Source organism: Globicephala melas, chromosome 11 (assembly GCF_963455315.2).
Source record: "Globicephala melas chromosome 11, mGloMel1.2, whole genome shotgun sequence".
In the NCBI taxonomy this organism is placed as follows: domain Eukaryota; kingdom Metazoa; phylum Chordata; class Mammalia; order Artiodactyla; family Delphinidae; genus Globicephala; species Globicephala melas.
Window position 1 is genome coordinate 92800048 of NC_083324.2, and position 21176 is coordinate 92821223.

A 21176-nucleotide genomic window follows, 5' to 3' on the forward strand; every position below is an offset into this window, starting at 1 on the left:
GGGTGTTGTGCTCTGATTTACAGAGAACTGAGAGAGAGGCAAGTGTAATACAGAGGCTTTAATTTAAAAGAAACATACTGAGTCAATTTAAGGAACTTAAGGGCTCACGAATTAGGTTACAGGTTGTTTAGAAGTAGTAGTAGGACCAATGCTCCTGTTTCAGCCACCCAATCACTGCATTTAGGTCTCTGTGCAAATATCACCTCCTCCAGAGGTCCTCCATGATTGCATTTATATAAAATCATGGCTCCCCCTCTGAATTTATCTCCTTACCCTGCTGCTTTGTTTATCTTCGTAGTGCTCATCACTCCTTGGCAATATATCATAGGCTTATTTAATTATTTCCTATCTCCTTTAGTAGAATGTAAACTCTGAGAAGGTGAGACTCTTGCTTTTTTGGTTATCACTATAGCTCAACACTAGAGCACCTGGCTCAGAGGGGGGATTCAGTACCAATTTGTTGAATGAATGAACAAATGTTCCAGGAGTCTAGGAGAACCCTTAAGTTCTAATTTAAAAAAACAGACTATGGAACCGGGGATTAAATAGTTAAAAATAAGCTGTCTACAAAATTATAGACCATTTTCCATCAGTAGTTGGTTTCACATTTTTACTCTTTAGAGTGATGACGGTTCACTGTAATGTTTCATTGTGTTTTTCACGAAATTGCTATATCCATATTGTGGAAAATATGGAAAATGGGAGAAAAAGAATTTAAAATTTTATGTTCCTCTACATCGTGATTAACAATTTAAAGTCTTCTTTGTAGTTTTTAAAGTTTGCTGCATTTTTACATGGCCTTGATATATCCAGACATCAAACGATTTTCTCTGATCTTTAAAGTTTTATCTAAACTTTCTTCTGAACTTTATTTTTTTCTATAAATTTATTTACTTATTTATTTATTTTTATTTTTGGCTGCATTGGGTCTTCGTTGCTGTGCCCGGGCTTTCTCTAGTTGCGGTGAACGGGGGCTACTCTTCGTTGCGGTGCAAGGGCTTCTCATTGCGGTGGCTTCTCTTGTTGCGGAGCACAGGCTCTAGGTGCGCGGGCTTCAGTAGTTGCGGTGCGCGGGCTTCAGTAGTTGCGGCGCATGGGTTCAGTAGTTGTGGCTCGCGGGCTGTAGATCTCAGGCTCAGTAGTTGTGGTGCATGGGCTTAGTTGCTCCACGGCATGCGGGATCTTCCCCGACCAGGGCTCGAACCCGTGGTCCCCTGCATTGGCAGGCGGTTTCTTAACCACCGTGCCACCAGGGAAGTCCTCTTCTGAACTTTAAATGCATGTGGTTGTATATGGAAACCAATAAGAAAATATAAGCCATCCAGTAATGTAAGCTCTTTACATCTACATTCCATTAAATGAAGGATTCCTGAACTAGTTTCTAGAGATACTGAGAACATTTCCCCTTTTCAATCCAAGCTCTCATTTTGCCTGATTTAAATTTATTGACTAGTGTGGGATTTTAACCTGCTAAGAAAAACATAAAGAATTTCGAGGAGAACTCTCAGAATAATAAAACCTCATTGGTTCTAAGTCCGCCGTGCCCAGTTACAAATCTCATATCCCTACAGTTTATCTTAATACTTCCTACAAACGAGTACGGCATTATTAAGCAAAATCAATAACATAAAGATTTGGAAGAGAAAAGCTCATCTACTAAAGATAAACTGCTTCCCACCACCTTAGCAATATCATATACAAAACAGTGTAACTGCAGCATGAACAGGGGCCGGCCCTCGTGGATGGGCTGACACAGTAACTGCACATTAGGGACCATACATCTCTGGTGGAAACCGTTTTGCTGCCAGGTGACCAGACTCATGGGTGCAAAATGAGGAATGACCAAGCCGGGCAATGTGAAAGGACTGCCGAAAATCTAAGAAATTTATCTTTGCAGCAAACAACTTGGAAAATGATGAAAGGTTCTTTGCCTCTTGCTGTTCACTCAGGATGTGGCAATAAAAGTTCATTTGTTTTACTCACTAGAATCCCAGACACAGCAAGTTGAATGATGCTGTAGAAAAGGGAAGGATGAATGACAGGAAAACGACATGTTTAGAGACTAAAGAGGAGACAGGGTGGAGGGGTGAGAAGGTAATTAAATCATATACCAAGGGGCTAGGTTCTCGGCCACCCACGTTGGTAAGGCCATTGTGAGGGGGGGTTGAAGATCCTTGCACTTAAGAGCTGACAATGATGTCCCTTCCTAACTCGTGGGCCTGAACTAGGCTAAGGAACATAAAGGGTTTTAAAAAATATAAAGGATGATGATGATACTACTACTAATAACGGGGTGTCAACAATTTCTTGAGAACTTATGGGATGATAGCCAATATTTTACTCTACATGTTGTTATGGACGGAACTGTGTTACCCCCTCTCCCCCCGCCCAAATTTATATGTGAAATCCAAACCCCCAGTGTGACTGTATTTGGACATGGGCCTTTACGGAAGTAATGAGGTTAAATGAGGTCCTAAGGGTGGGTCCTGATCCAACAGGACTGCGTTTCTTTTTTTTTTTTTCGCGGTACGCGGGCCTCTCACTGTTGTGGCCTCTCCCGTTGCGGAGCACAGGCTCCAGACGCGCAGGCTTAGCGGCCGTGGCTCACAGGCCCAGCCGCTCCGCGGCATGTGGGATCTTCCTGGACCGGGGCATGAACCCGTGTCCGCTGCAACGGCAGGCGGACCCTCAACCACTGCGCCACCAGGGAAGCCCCAGGATTGTGTTTCTTATGAAAAGAGGAAGAGACACCAGGAGTGTGCACACACAGAGGGAAGGCCATGTGAGGACACAGCAAGATGGCAGCCGTCTGCAAGTCGAGGAGGAGGCCTCACCAGGAACCGATCCTGCTAGCACCTGAATCTTGGACTTCTAGCCTCCAAAACTGTGAGGAAATACATTTCTGTTGTTTAAGTCACTCAGTCTGTGGTATTTTGTTATGGTAGCCCTGGCAAACTAATACAGATATGTTATCTCATGTAATCCTCATTACAATATTATCCACACTTTCAAATACGGGAATAGAAGCACAGAGAAGTTATGCAACTTCACTAAAGTTGCACAGCTACTCAGTAGTGGAACTGGAATTGAATCCAAGCAATGATTACAGGACTCACGTTCTGAACAGCTGATGTAACATAATACAAGGTAATGTGATTAATATCCACAGTGATACAAAATGGATGCTTTTATCAGAAAAACCCACAGCAAATACAAACTTCTATATCTACGATGTGCAATTTTAGTTTCCCTCTACTCCCATTCCCATCATACAAACAATAAGCATTTTTTGAGCCAATCTATCTCAGCCACTTTCTGAGGGGGTCTGGCATCAAGCCTTATGAAGTCCATGTTCTCCTGGAGTTAACGTGCTAGTGAGGAAAGCCGGCCAACAACAGAACAGAAAAAAGCAGACAGCGATAATGCAAAGACAAAAATAAAACCGGAAGTTGTGGTGACAGGCGGCGGCCAGCCTGGTCCTTTCCTCCACAGCCAGTTACTGAGACCACAAACAGGACACAGCTCCGAATCCTTGGGCAACTCCTAATGGGGGCTGGCAGGCCCCAGACTCAATGTCCCCTGTTTCTTCCTCTATAAAATGGGCTTTTGCTCTAACAGTCTATGGCTTCTTTGATTAAGTCACGAAGTTACTCCGGCAATATTTACCCTAACTCAGTTATTAGGTATGATGGAAATAATAAATACTATACTTAAATGTATCCTCTCCTTTAAAGGATTCCTGAAATTTTCCTGTAAGAGACATAAAGTTTGCAGGAAGAAAGGAGGGAGGGGGAGGGATCATTTAACTGGATCTGAACAGGCTTTCGCTAGGACAGTAATCTTTATTTAAGCCCTGGGATGCTGACCGTGTAATACCATACCTGTGGTCAGACACTTCCCATCTTCACCGGGGAGGGAATATAGAGAAAGGATTTTGAGATGAAACATGGAAACTTAAGGTCAGTATAAGGGAGGGTTTGGGGGGCCTGTACAGAAATAAGACATTGGAGAAAAGTGACAAAATGATGCATTCTTTTTCTCTGGAGAGCTTAATCAACCAAAGAAACTGTATCTTGGTATGTCTCGCCCAGAAGTAGAAGGACGATGTGACTCGCCGGAGGGATGCCTTGGGGCCAGGAGGCTCTGCTAATGAACAAAGGCGGTTTGAAACAGCACAGCGTCACACCCTACCTGCTGCATCCCCTGCCACTAGGGCGAGAGCAGCGCCACCTCCTACTTGCAGCGTTTCAGGGTGGCAACGTGTGCTAAGACAAAATACTTCCAAAGTGCCGTCAGGAGGCTCCACGGCAGGAATGCATGGGGTGAACTGTACCACCAGAGGAATAAGGACCAACTCACTGAAGACAGTGGAATCAGACAGAAGCGCCCAAGTTAGAAACACAGCCTGCCTTTCTGTATCAGAACACAAACTAGGCATGTATTAGACCTACAAAAACATGGAAAACTGACTGCACGGTCAGAATTACAGGATCACGTTGATGATCAGGGTAGACCTTTAAAGCGGAACATGTGATTTAATAATCTGGCCCAACAAATAATACTGGCCTCAAATAATAAGATCTAGAACAGACAATTATTACTGATGACTGTAACAAGACTGGAATAACAGTTCATCATGTCTCTTAAAGCCTTAAATGAAGGATGGTGAGAGGAAGGGGAGGGGAGTGAAGAATAGTTAATGGGTAAACCACTGCATACCTTCGTATTTAAAGGCAGTAGTTCAATCAGCAAAAGACACGGGATAAGTTCACCAGCAGACACTTTTGGACACATTCACAGTGCATTTGTAATCACTGGAAATATTATCATTTGAAACGTGTACATTTATATAAAATTATACATAATTTTCTCCACTTTGATTTCTCCTATTGTTGGGAGATGGACGGCCCCAAAAAATCTGTTAGAGAAATTCTAGGTGCTTGTGGATTTTTAACATTTGTCCTGGGAACCCCTAGTGCCTGAAAGAGCCTGAGCAATTAAATTCACCCCAGCTGTGTGTGTTCAGACACCAACAGGCTCACCACCAGTACTGACACCATTCCTTGGGCCACATCGTTTGTCTCAGCATCCTATGGTTTGATTCCAGTGCTGAGAAAAAGGGAGCTTTCGTTCCCTCTATAATAGCAATCACTTCAGCGCTGTCTGCTACATCCTCTGATCTCTCCAGAAGTGTCTGGAGTTCTAAAGGTTCAAACTCTGATAAAGTGATACAGAAAACGGAATCCAACTCCAAGAACTATGCACACAGATTCCATGCACGGCTTTTTTCTGGCTCATGGAGACTGGAGTGGTCCCCTTACCTTTATCATAGATTTCCTTCAAGACCCCTCGTTTTATTAGCTCCTCTCTGCTTTGCCTCATCGATATTTTCCTTTCCAGGGCTGCGAGCAAAACACAGAGAAGCAGGGGTGAGTAGGTAACAAAGACGTTTCTAAAAAGCATCGTATTTTAAGATGTATTGAAATGTCATATATGGGAAAGCTTCCGTAAGTTATACTTTACTAATGTAAGCTAATGATACCAGTTAATACGTTTTGATACTATGATCAGCATTTTAATCCAATTATTTAATCATCAAGACAATCAAATTACCTATGAGGTAGGCACTTTTAATCTCATTTTATTTAACCGTGATATATGGTTGAGGAAACTGTACCATAGAGCAGCTCAACAACCTATCAGAGTCATACTGAGAAGAGCATCCAGGATTCAAAGCCAGAAAACACTACCTCTGCGCTCAGCTTAACCTCTGCATCACACATCTTCCTGAGTGTGGCCTTTCCTCACAGGTGGGATTTCTTTTTTAATTACCTAGTGCATACAGATCATGTCTCATCGAGGATTTTGTTGCTTCCCAACTATTTTAAAAGTCATTTGAAAATATCTCCTAAAAAGCTCCCTGGATTGGCACCCAGGTTCCCGAGGAGAGCCTAGGGGGCGGTGGGAGACCTCCATGCGACACCCACCCACTGCTCTCCTCTCTTGGCTCCAAACAAGGAACGGACTGTTCAGTTCCCAAACACACTTCCACTTGACCAGCCATTCACCTGAGCCAATCGTTCGGGCAGGTGGGAGCTGCAGGGGGGAAGAGGGAGCGCTTCCTCTCCGATCAGTGGGTATGATGGAGGGCAAGGCAAGTGGAAACAGAGCCCCAGAGTGGGGAAGTGAGGGCAGCACGAAAGGGCAGGCCTGTGGCCCCAGGTAGGGAAGGGGAAACCAGCAGAACCTGTAGAGGAAAGAAAGCTATTCCAGCAGCTGACATTTCAGTAAACACGGAATGGAGGAGGGGAGAGGTGACAGCAATCACTTTTGTCAACTTGAGATTCTTTATATCCTTTGGATACACAATTATTCAGGGGGGGGAAAATACCAGTTATAAAATAAGGAAACAATTTTATGCACACAAATTTAGATGCAGATTACACATACACACACACACCCCTCAATAGAATTTCATGCAAAGAATAGGAGTAAGAACTAGAAAGAAAGCAAGGAAACAAGAATTGTGATTGCAACTATGTTACCCACTAGCTGTGTGCCCTTAATCAAGTCACTGTGCCAGTCTGGGAAGACACTGGTGCCCCCACCCCAGCCACCACGATTTACCCACAGACGTGAGGGCAGGAAGGTTGTACGGAAGGGCAAGGGTTAAAGGTGAGCGGGAGAATCAATGGAGCGGTGTTCGTTTTGGGAGGTGAAGGAGTTTTATGTCCCAACCCAAATAGCAAGATATGGTGGGAAGAGGGCAGACGGGGTTCTCGTGCAGAAGAGGGATGCCCGGGGAAGCGGAAGAGAGGTGCGTGCAGCTCGGTTAGAAAGTTCTGCCTGATTTTAAAAAAGATTTGCTCAGCAGCACGGTGGGAAAGACGGAACAGGCAAGATGAAGCGGGGGTTTTTAAGTAAAAAGTTTGTTAGCGATCTTTTGGGTGAATAAACAGGTGTTTTGCCATCCTGTACTGAACCATGTAAATGAACAGATTTCTCTTCAACAAAATGAGGATTCCCAGGGGCTTTTCAAAATCGTGGAGTAAAGAGGATGAACCTGACCCACGGCACTCAGGGAAGGATCTGCAGCGAGGCGGACAGAGCCTAGACGCAGAGGTCCGAGATCTCAAGTATCAGCAGAATACGGTCACTGTCAGGCCAACCACTTAGGTATCCGGACCTCAGCTGTCTCTCCGCACTCATTCAACAACTGAGGACCAGCTGCCTGGAGTGCAAAGCTACTCTGTCAGGGACTGGAGATGATGGTGACCAAAGGGACAGCCCCTCCCTCACAGGGATTATAGACTAATGTGTGATTCAGTCATCAAATGATGATATCGCCTAATGTGTGACTGCAAATTGAGATGGGCCTCATAAAAGAAGACATGGTTCCTTGGGGCTTCCCTGGTGGCACAGTGGTTAAGAATCCGCCTGCCAATGCAGGGGACATGGGTTCAAGCCCTGGTCGGGGAAGATCCCACATGCCGTGGAGCAACTAAGCCCGTGCACCACAACTACTGAGCCTGTGCTCTAGAGCCCACAAGCCACAACTACTGAGCCCGTGCACCACAACTACTGAAGCCTGCACGCCTAGAGCGCGTGCTCCGCAACAAGAGAAGCCACCGCAATAAGAAGTCCACGCACCGCAAGGAAGAGTAGCCTCCACTCACCGCAACTAGAGAAAGCCCGCATGCAGCAACAAAGACCTAATGCAGCCAAAAATAAAATAATTTTTTTTAAAAAAAGAAGAAGACATGGTTCCATCAGAGCATATGATAAATAACCTCCTCCACTGGGGAGTTAGAAAAGGCTTTTCTGAGGAAGAAACCCCAGAGCTGAGTTTGAAAGATAAATATACCTTATCTTAGCCCAGGGCAGTTGGGTAGGAGCTGACAGAAACACTCCAGATAGAGCAAGCTTGGCAACGGCTCCTGACGGAGGAATCAGGGTGCCGTGGACAAGCAGAAAGCAATCTGGTATGACTGTACCACCAGCACCAGGTGTAGAATGATGCTTTAAGATGTGGCCAAAGGGGCAGGGGGCCTGGGCCATGCAAAGGCCTTATTGACCATGTTATTCGAAGGGAAATGGGAAGAAGTGATCAGATTTAAGTATCTGAAAGACCAACGCCCATTTTAGTGTGGAGGATGGGTTGGAGGGAGGCCAGTTACCAGGTGATTACAGAAGTCTGGGCAGAAGACGATGGCAGCTACCCTAAGATGCTGAAGACAGAGACAAGGGACACACTCAAGACACGTGAAGGTGGCAATGTTGCCACGACCCAAAGGTAAGGATTGGCCATGGGGTGTGCGGGGGAGAGAGGGGTCAACGAGGACTCCTTGGTTCTTGACTTGAGTAACTAAATGGACAGTGGTGTCAATGACTACGGTAGGGGACACAGAAGGAGAATCAGGCACGGAGGGAGGATGGTGAGCTCAATGTCATCAACACCCAGAAGGAGCTATCAGGTATGTGCTCGGGAAATGTAGTGGGATACATCATGAAACAGGGATGATGAGACTGTCCTGTACGTGGCAGTGTTTCTCAAACTTTTCCATGTGATTACTCCTAATGGTAAAGGAGTAAGGCCAGGGGCTCCAAGGGTATGACTGAAGTTGCCTGTCCCAAGCATGCCATTTCTTTAATGTATTGAGTTTTTCCTTAAGAACGAAGGTGGAGCTCACAAAATATATCTGCTCTTATTTAAATAAGAAAGTACCCCCCCTCCACCCTCTCCCACATGCACACCAATTTCCACCTTTAACTGACATTCCGGGAAGAGGTGGCTTATTTATACCTTGGCTTTGTCCATTTCCTGTGCAGAACCCTGTGCCCAGAGAGGATACACAGATCATTGTGAGAAGGGTGGATGTCATGTCACTTCATTTAATCTTCACCACAGTCCTGCGAAGTGCTATTATTCCCATTATACAGATGTGGCACCTGAGGCCCAGCAAAATTAACTTGCTCAGGATCACAGAGCAGTAAGTAGAAGAGCAGAAAGAGACTTTAAAGCCTGTGGGGTTTTTTTTTGCCTCCACAATACCACTTTATTATGGAGATTGTTATTATGTATATAGGCTCTAAATATAATCTAATGTATACCGCTTTAAAAATGGAAGGCAAGAATAAACAACAAGGTCCTATTGCACGGGATACTATATTCAATATCCTGTGATAAACCATAATGGAGAAGAATATGAAAAAGAATATATATACGTATAACTGAATCACTTTGCTGTACAGCAGAAATTAACACACTGTAAACCAACTATACTTCAAGGGAATAAGTTTTTAAAAATAGAAGGCAATTTTATTACTAGTTTATTTGGGGCTGAGCATCACAGTAAAATAACATAATTACACTTTGGTTCAGGAGCTTCTTCTAAGGCACTCTTCACTATCTCTCTTAACAAGGTATACGTGATGCCTCTCTGCTAATCTTATTTTCAGCAGTTCCTCCAAAGTTCCAGCTAAGTTTAACTGGGGTCAAAGACAAGCTCACCCACTGCCCGAGGGAGTGAAATCAGATGGGCTCTTGGGGCAGGAGGACAACTCAAATCACCTGACCTGGGCTACTACTAAGCCATAAACCCCCCGGGGGAAGAGGATTCCATGTGGGGAGAAAGAAAATATAACGGTTTCCCTTTCACCGACCAAGGCTAGGTCCGATCCTCCCTCTCCGATAATTCTGGCTTTGGGTAAAACAAAGACAAAAAAAGAAGAGAAGAGAAGAGATTATGAAAAGTTAAGGAAGTCAGAAGATGAGGAACAATGCATCGGGGAAGAGAAGGTATAACGTGTACTGCATCTGTCCAAAGGATAGGAGGAAGAAATCAGGTAAGAGCATACCGAGGTGTGACAGGGAGCTGATTAACTGGGGGATGTTGGTCTCTGGGAGATGGGAAATGGAAGTTAACAGAACAACATCATTTATCTCTCAAAAGGAAAATAAAACTGAAAAGCTACTTCGTTAAACTGGTGGCAAAAAGCACACAAGTAGGTAACATTTTTATATAAAAAAATAAAGTAAGGACTTAGTTTAAAATAAGATCTACTATATAAGGATCACTCCAATATTATTCAGTTATTAAAGCACAGGGCAAATAAAATCTGAGTGACCACACATGGGCATGTGCTGGTGTAAACGTTTTGGTTATGAAACTGGAACGTAGTGATTGTTGCACGACTCTTCAGTTTTACTAAAATCACTGAGCTGTACTCGTCCAAAGCATTAATTTTATGTTGTGTAAATTATACCTCAATCAAGCTGTTATGAAAAAAAAAATAGTGACCACCAGGGCAAAAACATGAGTTAAAAACAAAAATAGTAAATCTAAGCAGACGATTAAATTAAACTTTAGGCCACCGTCAGCAAGAGGACAACAGTAAAATACAAGGATTAGATACGTAGCATACAAAAGTAACTTTCTAAAAACAATCATTTTAACCTCTAACAGGATAGAAACAAAACAGAAAAAGCAGGAAGCTGGTTTCCCCCCAAAATGAAAATACAGCTCAGAGCACAACAACGCAACTCCTTGGATCTTTAGAAAAGAACCAAATCTCCAGGCGGTAGGAGGTGCAGAACACTGTAATAGGCTCTTTTTTTTTTTTTGCGGTACGCGGGCCTCTCACTGTTGTGGCCTCTCCCATTGCGGAGCACAGGCTCTGGACGCGCAGGCTCAGCGGCCACGGCTCACGGGCCCAGCCGCTCCGCGGCATGTGGGATCTTCCTGGACCGGGGCACGAACCCGTGTCCCCCCTGCATCAACAGGCGGACTCTCAACCACTGCGCCACCAGCGAAGCCCTGTAATAGGCTTTTGGGATGGGCCTGTGGTGACTGAAACATCAAAACCAAATTGCATAAACCAGCAAATGTGCAAGGCTACTGCAGGGACACCCGGTCTAAAATTCTACGCCAGCATGTGAGACAGCCCGAAGAGGAAAAGGCTAAAAATGACTGGCTGGCTTTTAGAGGCAAACAAAGACAAAGAATTAGTTGAGTAGGTCCAAACGCATCTTAAAAAGCTTCACATACCCATCTTTCTCTCCTGAAATGAGTGCGAGAAGTACTTCTCAATTACTGTACCAAAAATGGCCCCAAATGGCCCCCCAAAATGATATTAAAAGGTTGGCATGTCCAAGGAAGGCTCTCGAAGCTTGTCATTAAACAAAATATTCATATAAAAACCATGCAGAAAACCTTGAAAGGCCTTTTTAATATCTTTATTGGAGTATAATTGCTTTACAATGGTGTGTTTCTGCTTTATAACAAAGTGAATCAGCCCTACATATACATATATCCCCGTATCTCCTCCCTCTCGTGTCTCCCTCCCACCCCTCTAGGTGGTCACAAAGCACCGAGCTAATCTCCCTGTGCTATGCGGCTGCTGGCACAGGTATTCTTGCATTTTATCACCATCTATTGACCGTGCCTTTTTATTTTTCGTACTTCTGATACGTTGACATCTAGGAGCCATGCTGATCCTAGAGACAGACAGCCCCTCCCAGGGCTAACAGATTCCTACGGATAGTAAGTGACTTGCCTGTGAGCCTGCCTTTCATATGCAAAGCGACCACTCCAGAGCCCCTATCCTCAATCATCTCCTTTACGGAGTCCTTGCACTACAGGCCAAGGTTCTCCTGCCCTCATCACCCCAGGGCCAGGTACCAGACAACTAGAGACAGTCCTCATGCCCCAGAGCCACTAAAATGATTCACCCTAGCCAGGCACACCTGCTAACCCTGTCCCGCACATTCCTTCCTGTGGAAACGGCAATAAAGGCTCTTGCCCACGTTCTCCTCCCTTTCTGCTTCCTGAACAACCCTGGGGCTTCTCCACGTGGCTCTCCATGGCCTGGCACGACCCGTTCTCTTCGGGATCTGTGAATGTAACAGACTCTCTTTTCAATGGCAATTGTCTCTTGACCTGTGGGCTTCACCATACCTGAATAATAATAAAGCCTACATTTTAACACACACCTATTCTTGCACTGGTTTGTAAACAAAGGGAAAAACTAATGAGGGTTTTGGTTTTCACAGCTTTATGTTCCATTCTATTGCTCTGAAGTCTGTTTACATTTGAGCGAGTGCTTTAGTCACAGAAAGTCTGGTGAAGGACCGATTCTCAGCAGTAACTTCCACCAAAGCACAGAGACTAACTCTGGTAATGGAGTGACAGCAGTTCTAATCACTACCGTAAACCTCTTTTGAGCCACCACTGCAGTAGATGCCATATTTACTAAAAGCCCGTTCCCCATCACCTCCCCCTAATTATTTTTTCTTCAGTCTCCCTATCCACATGGTACGTGCTAAGCCACGGAATCCTATGCTCTTTAACATCAGTGAATTTAAAACAGGCATCTTGGATGGGCTTGTTCTGCTTAGTGAATGCCTGCGATGGATGACTTTGTTAAAAATAACTAGGACATTCTCTTTTTATTTTTTTCATGTGCTCACATACACGTGTTCTTTAATTTTTTTATTTATAAAAATACATGAAACCTTTTCACTGTAAATAATTCAAGAAACAGAAAACAAACTCCTTTTTCATCGTCCCTCCTTCCATAGACCCAACTCATCAAGTCTCACTACTGCCCTTCTTTGATATTTTCATTCTCTCTTTTCCTTCCTCCCTCTCTCTCTCTCCCTCTTTCCCACACACACCCAACACTATATAAATACAGTTTTTAAAACTCTTTTTTCTCCTCTCATTTATAAATATGTTTTAGAGATCTTCCCATCAGTACATACAGAAGCACCTCATTCTTTTTGAGTACCACATACCATGACATGGGATATAAGCGCCAGAACTTATGTCACCATCTGCAGCTGAAGAAAATTTAAGTTGCTTTGCATTTTTGGCCTACAAATATTGCTACTGTGACTATGCCTGTTCAGGCACCCATGTGAACAGGTAAACGAATTTTTCTAAAATATATCACTAGGCTTACTGGGCAGGGTATTTTCGCTGTGTTCCCCATACTGACGGAAGAAAGAAACTCTTGTATTTCATAAAATGAGGAAATGGGGAATAAAAGTAATATTGATGCTTTTTCAGTCATCTGGTTCTCAGAGTACCAGAGCAGGGAGTTGTTCATATTTTTCTCTAGGATAATCTATCTCTGTTGAATTCTCGGCTCAACTGCCTTCAAATTACATTCTGTATGGGATATAGAAGTTTGAAGGGGGGAAAACAATGGAGAAATGATGAAGTCTGCAGTAGCTTACTGCAGAGTCGTATGCTTTCAGTGGTTAGAATAGTCAACTTGCAAGTAAAGTCTGTAGCTTTTATCCCTTTAAAATTTGACAACTCCAGTGAAAGTGAATTTATGCTAGAGATCTACAAGTAGCAAATGGAGTGAGCCTGCAGAACCTGGAACCTACCTCCACTTCCCAGCTGACATCATCAATACGGAAAATTATTAATATGATGCCACTACATCCTAGAAGGACCCAACATGAAACAAGCAACCCACATTTACACTATCTCCAGAGAAAATGCATCCATTTTCCTTAAGATGAAGAGACTCTCTTTCAAAATTAAATGTAAACGGGCTTCCCTGGTGGTGCAGTGGTTGAGAGTCCGCCTGCTGATGCAGGGGACACGGGTTCGTGCCCCAGTCCGGGAAGATCCCACATGCCGCGCAGCTGCTAGGCCCGTGAGCCGTGGCCGCTGGGCCTGCGCGTTCAGAGCCTGTGCTCTGCAATGGGAGAGGCCACAACAGTGAAAGGCCCGTGTACCGCAAAAAAAAAAAAAAAAAATTAAATGTATACATACAATATATAAAAGAGGGGAAAGGAGAGCAAGGATTTGGAGGAAGGGATAAATCCAGAGGTCTTCCATTTCAAAAGATCAGATGACAAATACCAGTTGATCTTCTATTTCATAAGGAAATTAAGGAGAAAAGCAACAAGGTTGTCAATCTAAATGCTGTGTTGAAGAAAGAAGTAGAAAAGAATGCAATTTTAAACGTCTAGTTTCAGACAGAATGGTATGATGAACACATTCAAGAAGTCCTGTTAATCTAGAAGCAATCTGTATGAGCACCGACTTTTACCAACAGATGATGTTGAGGGGTCCTATGAACAGCTAAACATTTTGCTAAACGTAGACTCACTAGGCAAGAAGGTTTTTGATTACTCGATTATCCAAAGAAAGCTTATTGCATTACTAATTCAAAATGAAAAATCGCTTTTAACATATTTGGCAATTAAGGCCGAGTGAGCCTCAAAATCAGAAAGACTGAACAACGTCCAACTGTATAGCACAGAGAACTATATTCAACATCTTGGGATAAACCATAATGGAAAAGAATATATAAAGAATATATATATGTAAACAGAATCACTTTGCTGGACAGCAGAAATTAACACATTGAAATCAACTACACTTTAATAAAAATTTTTTTAAAAACCAGAGAGATTGACCAGTTTAGAACTATTTTCTCCTCTAAGAATCTAAACCATGTGGAAATTTCATCTAAAAGATTGAATCTAAGGTGTAATTGTCCTCATCACATAATAAGCATAGATCCTGATTCACATTGTTACAGCGTGAACTCCAGCGATGGTCCAAGTGGATGGGGTGCATGAATAAGGTTCCTCATCTCTAACATGGTAACCTACCCAATGTACTCGTGCAACACTGAGTAGCCAGCTTACATAAACTCTTCCCGGCCCATGAGGTAGGAGATGAGATTGTTTATTTACTGTTGTTTGTGATTACATCCAAGTCATCTAGATCAGCACTTTCCACAGTCTGTTCTGCCGAATAGTAACCCCCAGAGATGCTCTGAGGAAAGGGTTGGAGGACAATAGTTTTGGGAAATGCCATGTACCACTGGAGAATCACAGTGTTCGTTAGCAGGAGAGGACCTAAAGAAACCAGTTTAACTCAGTTTAACCCAGTGTTTCTCCCAAATTCATTTGACAGTATGACCCTTTCATGGAGTACCATGGGTCTTTCATTCCGAGGAAAATCTTCTGCGAAACAATGATCTATATTACAGCTTGCAGGAAGCAAATGTGGTTGTTCTGTTGTAAAAAGGAACCAGGGAGGTCAGCTTTTCTAACTCAGCAGGGACACAGGGGGGCCAAGATCTTTCATGAGGAGTTTTCTGGTCAATGTTTGAATCAAACACAACAGAAAACCTAAAGTCCTGCAATATTAAATGAGCAAAGGCATGACTGAAAGATCCAGAAAGATCCTAATAGAGCAAAGTGACCAGCCATCCATCTACCAGTCCTCCTGCGGTCCTGGTAGAGACTTCAGCTGGTAGACATCTGCATTCCAGTGACCTCCCCGGATGGGCAGTCCCCCATCCATTCTCCAGATAAGTAAAGACTAGACTTAACCTTGATCAGCTCAATACTTCAGAGTATCTGTCCAAAACAACAATCTGGGTTTTGACATAATTGGTATTAGGTACTTCTTTCTGACAGTAATGCAGACAGTATAATTTCCTCTGGAGTCGGAGAGCATGAGAGTTGGACATGTCATTAGCATAGACAAGGCGATTTATTTCCCTCTTACTGTGGGAGAAATGCCTGCAGTCAGGTCCCACAGGAGCCTTATCCACTGATGAAGTGTATGAGAAAAAGGATCACAGACTCATTTCCAGCTGTAAGTTGTGCTGTTAAAAGCACCTTTTTCATGGATCTTGATTGGATCCTGGTTTGAACAAACTAGCTATCAAAGCATTTGGGGGTCAGTTGGGAAAATATGAATATGAACTGGGTATTAGATGATATTTTAGGGAATGACTATTAGTTTTGCTACCTATGATAATGGAATTGGGGTTACAGAGGACATTTTCTTGAGTTTTTAGAGATGAATGATTAGAGATGTCTGCCATTTACTTCAAAACACTTCAGAAAAAAAAAAAAAGCAATGAATATGGCCACATCTTAGTAACTGTTAGGTGATGGCTATATAACTCTACAATTAAACTGTGCAATGATATCATTATACACATTATACACAATTCTCTCATGTTTGAAAATTCTCAAAATGTAAACGCGCAAAATGAATGAATCTTACAAGTAATGCTGAGTGAAAAGAGCAAGACAAAAGAACACACACACCGTGATTCCATTTATATAAAGTTCAAAACTGGCAAAACTAAATATATGGTTTAGAGATGCATCTCTCTAAACTTTAAAACTACAAAGAAAAGGATATGATGACAATAAAAAATCAGGACAGCGGCCACCTTTGGTGGGGAGGGAAATTGCAATCACAGAGGCACATTAAGGGGCTCCCAGATACCGTCAATTTTTTCTTTTTCTTTTTTTTTGATGTGGCAGCAGTTATATGCACTTTATAACCAACTGTTAAACTGTACATTGATGCTTAATGCACTTTCTCAATGTATGTTTTATTTTCCAAAGCAAAAGCATTCAAAGGACCTCCTTACTAATTCTGCTTCTCTTTTCACTGATGTATCAGCCTCTGAAGGGGAGTAAAAAACTCAGCCACCACAGAATGAAATTATACAGTTGGCCAGCAGACAACTCTTGCTGATGAAAGAAAGGGTGATCATAGGCAATAAAAGCCACAAGTTCTTTCCTGGTCATTTCTTCAAATAGTTCAGATATGAGCACAGAATGGTTGCTCTTAATGCCGGCAGGTATCTGGGCAGCAGAAGAGGGACCTGAAGTTTGAGGGGGAGAAAGCTGGCAGAAAGTTTTCGAGGTGAGTAATTTTGCCGAAGTAAGTATTCTGATTTTTGAAAATAGGTTGAACTGTTCTTGGAGTCCATCCTTGAAGTCGCATGTAAGAAGCAACTTCGGGGAATTAGTTTTGCAAGGATCAGGCTCAACACTCTTGGGAGGGCACCGAGGAAAGCTTATGTTACAATTGGCAGATTCCATCTTCTCTCTCTCTACCCCAATCTGCACAGGAAAACTTCAGACCAAATTCGAACAGAATAACTATCAGTTTTCTCTTCGGAGATTTACAAGACACGGTAGAAATAATTTCTTCTCCATTTATTGGTCCCCTCTTATGGGAACATGGTAGAACAATGATTTAATAAAACTAAGATCTGAAAAGTAATGTAGGTTAAGCCCTGTTTACAACCTTCATTTTGTCTTTTCACCTATATATCACCTATTACAAGGGACTTTATTTCATTAAATGTGGAACAGGTGGCCCTACGGTGATAGAGAATGCAATGTAATGAAAGTATTTATGTTAGAAATAAAGGTTTGATGTTTTGGTGTTTGCTTCTTTTACTTGCAGGGAAGTGTGTCCTAACATCTAATTTTTTTTGTGATTGTGTACCAAGCTACAATTCACATTTCCATCATATTCTCTGCTACCTCTAACACTCCGGTCAGGAATAAAAAAGAAAATTCATTGATTTAGAGCTAGTTAAGTGACTTTCTCTTCCAGATGTAGGAAGCATGATGCTGTACTGTATTTCATTCTAGACACCTAATTATTACTGATTGCTTTATGACGGAAAGGTATCGCCCAAAGCACTGAAGAAGGAAATCTGAAATCCTGCCCAGAACAGCTTAATAGCCCAGGTACCACCTGTTACCCCAAAGATAATAGGGCCGTTGTTCAAAGGGTTTTGTGCTGTCAAGTTAATGGAAATAGGTTTGCCTCTTTCACTGCTTGTTTTTCCTCTAATGGTCCAATCAACTCTGCTGCAATGAAGTCTTTAGAAGGTGGTGTTAAGATGTTTAGGCTTTAAAATCTTACTTCTCTGATTCTTTATAAGACAGAGAAAGACAGCAGTGTTAGACTGAGGGAATTTATTTGCTCTTAGTATCTAGTCAGATTAAAGTCAACTAATGATTTTGAACAAAAATTTTAAAAACCATAACTATATACAGTTACGTCAAATGTCTACTCAGACAAATATTTTGTCTGAAAGGGACATTTTTGTGTGAAGACTTGATTTCTCCCTTCCGTTGCCATGGTAACACTCACGCTGCATCAGGAACTACTTACTGCGCTTTCCACGTAGTACTTTATTGTAAGTTTCACAACAACTCCAGAGGCTTATCACCATTTTGCAGATAAACAAGATGTTAAGTAACTTGCCCAAGGTGCAAAATTGGACTTGAACCCAAGCCGTGTGATTCCAGTGTGTGAAAACTTAAGCATGACATTATACTGCCCGTCGCCCGACAACTCATCGAGACTATCCGTAAATAAACAAACACGTACAGATAGGCTACAGTGCATATACAGAAGAACGAAAGATATGCCTTTTGCTATTTTCTGGGCCAAATTTTGTAGCCTGTAAACTCTGATCATTTCTTAAATCATCTTATTAAAGTCTAGCAGTGACTTGTCACCAAATGAGGTTTCACAAATGAAGACAAAGCATCCTGCCTCACTCATAAAACTCAATAAGTTGTGCGATTGTTTTTATGATCACGCTGTACTTTAGGAAAAAGTTAAACTGGCCAAAGGAAATACAGAGTCACACAGAAATTTATAATTTCACTCTCTTCTTTTATATGCATATGTTAAGTAACATCCATGTTTTGGAAGGTAAATATCCACCCGGTTACTTCCCATCAGTCATTTGCGATGGAGAGACTTATAAAGGTAAGAAATGTGCAGATTTGCTATGTCCTTGAAACACTGAGCTGCATCGAGCCTTTTATACCAAAGCAGAACAGAAATGCTCACGAACAAGAAATGCATAACTGCATATAATTAAATAACAAAACCTTCCAATCTAAGAGAAAGTCCAAGTAATTTAGAAACATCCTTTCCTACTCTGCATACCAAACACGTTTTTTCATTTCTGTCTCAACCTTCTCCTCTTGCATGATAAGATGCTTCACCCAGAAACAGACCGGGTTTGGCTATTCTTTATCTAAGCATCCGCCAGCTAATGAGAAAAACAATATGGCCGGGCTTCCCTGGTGGCGCAGCGGTTGGGGGTCCGCCTGCCGATGCGGGGGGCGCGGGTTCGTGCCCCGGTCCGGGAGGATCCCACATGCCGCGGAGCGGCTGGGCCCGTGGGCCATGGCCGCTGGGCCTGCGCGTCCGGAGCCTGTGCTCCGCAGCGGGAGAGGCCGCAGCAGTGAGAGGCCCGCATACCGCAAAACATAACAAAACAAAACAAAAAAACCCAATATGGCCAAATAGCCATGATCTACAAATAGGAGAAGAGAGTTATTAATCTGTAATAGGGGGAAAAACTCAACCATTAGTACCTAGATATTATTCCCTGAAAATCCCAGAATATTTGAATAGCAGGTGTGTGAATCAAACATTTACCCAAGCAGCAATTGGAAAAACTGAAAAACATAACCACTGCCAAAAGAAGCAGAAATCTCTTAACGTATGAAACGAAGAACAAAGGTCCAGAAGCACAGGCTGCTCAAAGCTTTCCTTGAGGCTCTGCTTGTTCTCACAGATGCCATCAATACCCCCTCCCTTTATGACAAAGCAGCGAGACATGACAAGCAGCACGTTGCTCCCTTAAATGAACACGCAGCCTTCTCTGTTCCTCCTTTGTGATCGCAACTTCCGAGTTTTGTTTCTGATGGGTATTTCTGCGCTCCTTTTGAAGTAACTGTCGCGTGCAGAGTGAAAGGTAACAAATGTGCAACGCTTAATTCACCCATGGAAATAGCAGAACTCAATGTCTTTCATTTGCTTGACACTGATTCTTTATGACATCATGAATGGAACTTTTTTTCCCTCCATAAAATTACCCAGCAGTCTCTTAATTCTAGGGATTGACTCTGATTTGAGGAAATGTCTGGGCCAGGGCAGCAACTTAGAATTCAGATGTTGATTCTTAGTACCATCTGGGCTTGAGTGAGGGAGGGGATGAAGGATTTGATGGCCGTGGTCCTGATGGGAATCTAGCTGATCTCAATGGTGTTCAGAGGCGAAGTAAACCATCAACCCATTTTCTTTCTTCCTCACAAACCCACAAAAGTGGCTTTGCTGGCCTCATCGACAAGTTAATAGAAAAACCTTGCCCAAGGCTGTGTCTATACAATGTTACAGGAATGAGCCATGAAAACAGATCAATCAGCTTGATTTGATTTCTTTTCCTATCAAAACATCCTGTCACCTGGCAGCGCTATAACTAGATAAGCTAACCGCTGTGAAAGCGTGAAGACAGAGACAAAACAGAAACTGTCTGGACTTTGTCACACGTTCTGTCAAAGCTACTGGCTCAGGGATGCGATCAGCTTAGCATTTTTTAAATGGTGATAAAATACACGTGACATAAAATTTACCATTGTAACCACTCCCAAGGGTACACTTCAGTAGTTTAAGTATATTCATATTATTGTGTAACCAATATTTTCATCTTGTAAAACTGAAGCTCTATGCCTATTAAACAATAACTTCCCATTCTTCTCCCCTGCCAGCCCCTGGCAACCACCATTCTACGTTCTGTATCTATGAATCTGACTCCTCTGGGTACCTCATATAAATGAAATCATACAATATCTGTCTTTTTTTGTGACTGTCTTATTTCACTTAGCAAGGTACATCTATGTTGTAGCATGTGACAGGACTTCCTTTTTAAAGCTGGATAAATATTCAATTGTATGTGTATATATCACATTTTGTTTATCCATTCATCTGTCGATGGGCACTTAGGGTTGCTCCCACCTCTTGGCTATTGTGAATAATGCTGCTATGAACATGTGTGTGCAAATATCTCTTTGAGATCCTGCTTCAGAAGTGGGATGGCTGGATCATGTATGTAGCAGTTCTATGCTTAATTTTTTGAGGAACCACCATACTGTTTTCCTTAGTGGCTGCACCGTTTTACATTCCCACCAAAAGTGCACAAAAGCTCCAATTTTCCACATCCTCATAACACTTATTATATCTTTTTTTGTTTGTTTGGTTTTAAATAGCTATCCTAATGGGTGTGATGGGATGAAGTTAGTTTTAAGATGTCAAAACTCAGGGAGAGGAAAATTATGAGACTCTAATGACTAATGTTTGGCCATGAGCTTAAATGCTTTTACAAGTTGCCATTTCTTCACCTCGGATCACAGAAATAATATCACAAGCTAAAGGTCTCCTTTGACCCTCTGGGATTATAAGACTTGATTTCTTTATAGAGGAAAAGTGGGGATAAATTTAATGGAAAGGATGAATAAGTTAAGAGGAAAGTTCACATTTTTCAGAGAAAAAGTTTTGTTGTTATTGTCATTT

At 42.5% G+C, this 21176-nt stretch overlaps 1 protein-coding gene across 9 annotated transcripts in view; it reads right to left on the reverse strand.

Annotated features, from left to right (window-relative positions):
* PHACTR1 (phosphatase and actin regulator 1) overlaps positions 1-21176 on the reverse strand; it is a 539914-nt gene that overhangs the window by 103898 nt on the left and 414840 nt on the right. For 8 of the 9 annotated variants that reach the window (XM_060308257.1, XM_060308254.1, XM_060308256.1 and 5 more), the window contains one exon: positions 5322-5402. The exons of the other annotated variant lie outside the window; for it this stretch is intronic. In XM_060308257.1, coding sequence (XP_060164240.1) covers positions 5322-5402 — 81 coding nt within the window. The remainder of the gene's footprint in view (positions 1-5321; positions 5403-21176) is intronic. 9 annotated transcript variants of the gene reach the window in all.